Below are 2,196 nucleotides of genomic sequence, written 5' to 3' on the forward strand. Positions count from 1 at the left end.
TCGAACGCACGTCCCCTCCACTCTGAGGTCGATGCTCTAACCACTGGCCCACCGGACTGGCCCGAGTGTTTGCAATCCAAACAATTGTGTAAAAAAAGTCAGAAAAACTTTCATAACAATGAGCATTTGTACAGTTTCATCATTTCCTTGTACATTCAAAGCCCCTCAGAGAACTGCATGCATGAAAAGTGACTGGTGGCAAGCATAGGAAAACAATCCCTTGTTGGTCCTTTTGTGTCTTCTCCACAGGTGACACACCCACCTGCATGGAGTGCTTTAGCGCCACCTGTCGAAATAACCTCCTTCCAAGATTGACAAGTACACAGAGGGACTCACAGCTGCTCACAACTGGCTACTTCAGCACATTCCCTCCAAAACCTAAAGGTATGCAAGTAAAAGTAAAACAGATATATATTTTTTTGGTACCCAAAAAGTACTAAACATGGATTTTCACCTCCTTTAACCATCTGAACAACAACAATGTTGCTCTGTTACAAATTAGATTATCTTGGAGGGGTTACCAATGTGGTGCCTGCGGGTACCAGGTAGTCCCCAAAGACTACGTGATGAGCCCGCACGCCTTGATTAGTATGGGTATGAAAAAGGTTGTTTTTTTTAGGAGAAACACAAACATGCAACTTGTTGGTCAGGCAAATGCAGTCACGGAGGTATGCTGGACAGTAGCCGCACTATGGGGGCCAAAGGGGGCATTAACAAAGACAGCACATCACCTCTCTTCTCCCCTCATCATTACCTCCACGCGGAAGCAGCCAAGCTGGCCTCCGAAGATACTCTGACTGTACTGAGAGATCTCAGGGACACAGTGGGGCACAAGACCTTTCTCAGGTGGGAATACAGAAATATAATACAAAACCATGCCGGGTAAATAATCAATGGTGAGAACTAGTAATAAATATTTCGCAACTGCGCTTGAATATACAGGTACTTTCATCTGTTTACTGCAAAGGTTTTGAATGTTGATTTTGATCAAAAACTAAAAAGTCAATGTGAGAGGAAAAAAAATCTCTTGTCTCTTAAGCTAAATAAAGTCCATGAAATCCTTCTTGATTTTATTTTATTTTTTTAATCAAGCTTCCTACAACCTCCACAGGCTTTTTAGCGTGAAGCAGGCACCCGCTCTGGTTTTTGTCATTGACACCACAGGGAGCATGTTTGAGGAAATCACAGCGGCTCGAATGCGGGCTTACTCCATCATTCAGAACCGAGCAGACCTTTCTGGCCGACCTGGAAGCTTCTTGCTGGTACCCTTCCATGACCCCGGTGAGGAAGCACCGCAAGGATAATGCCCATAGTTGTTTTGTACCTTTCTTTTCATGTGGCCCAAAAGTGGTTTAAAAATTCAAACAAAATTATGTAAAAATGTTATCCGTCTGCCCTTTGGCCTTACCAATAAAAAGGGAATCATAAAAAAATAGCTCCTTAAAAACACATGTGAATATAGGTAAAGTGGCAAATCATAATTATGTAGAGGACATCATATCCAAAGGGAAATTTGTTTTAAAATTCGACAAAATTGGGGAAGTCAATTAGAGTCACAGAAAGGATTGTGTTCAACTTTTAAAGTTCTACTATATTCTTATCCTTATTCATGTCACTGGAAACCAATTATTTATTACATCTGTCCTCAACAGAGGCTATGTTTTTGTGGCTGCTGTTTGTTTGTCAACAGGATTCATCCATAAAACCAGACGGAGTACTTCATTTTTGACCACAACACAATTAGAGATTCCAAAATGAATAAAACTGAAGAAATGTAACTTATTTAGTCCTTCTGTACGACCGGGCCGGGCCCCAAGACCTTAAGAGTTTTCTAAATTGCCTTGGCTCCACAGGCGAACAACAGCACCATCTAGTGGGATACTACTGTAAAACTATTTACTGAAGACAACCAGTATGACAGTAACTGTAATGAAGGTAACAAACTATTCATAGATTCATGTCACTGCTGTGTGCAGAAGTCGGTCCGGTGTATGAGACTGATGACCCGAACCAGTTTATGGAGCACATGGAGAACTTGATGGCCCTTGGAGGAGGAGATGAACCAGAGATGTGCTTAACAGCCATTCAGGTGTGCATGTGTGCGTGTCTGTGCGCGTGCGCGCGCGTGTGTGTGTGTGTGTGTGTGTGTGTGTGTGTGTGTGTGTGTGTGTGTGTGTGTGTGTACTAATTTGCGCG

General features: G+C 42.7%; 1 protein-coding gene across 1 annotated transcript in view; it reads left to right on the forward strand.

Annotated features, from left to right (window-relative positions):
• The window catches only part of vwa7 (von Willebrand factor A domain containing 7), a 12,616-nt gene that overhangs the window by 5,905 nt on the left and 4,515 nt on the right, over positions 1-2,196 (forward strand). Inside the window, exons 12-15 of the mRNA XM_019892662.1 lie at positions 250-384; positions 651-846; positions 1,112-1,281; positions 1,977-2,099. Of these exons, the coding sequence (XP_019748221.1) occupies positions 250-384; positions 651-846; positions 1,112-1,281; positions 1,977-2,099 (624 nt within the window). The remainder of the gene's footprint in view (positions 1-249; positions 385-650; positions 847-1,111; positions 1,282-1,976; positions 2,100-2,196) is intronic.

This window comes from Hippocampus comes, unplaced genomic scaffold, assembly GCF_001891065.2.
Source record: "Hippocampus comes isolate QL1 unplaced genomic scaffold, H_comes_QL1_v1.1 scaffold72, whole genome shotgun sequence".
Classification (NCBI taxonomy): Eukaryota; Metazoa; Chordata; class Actinopteri; order Syngnathiformes; family Syngnathidae; genus Hippocampus; species Hippocampus comes.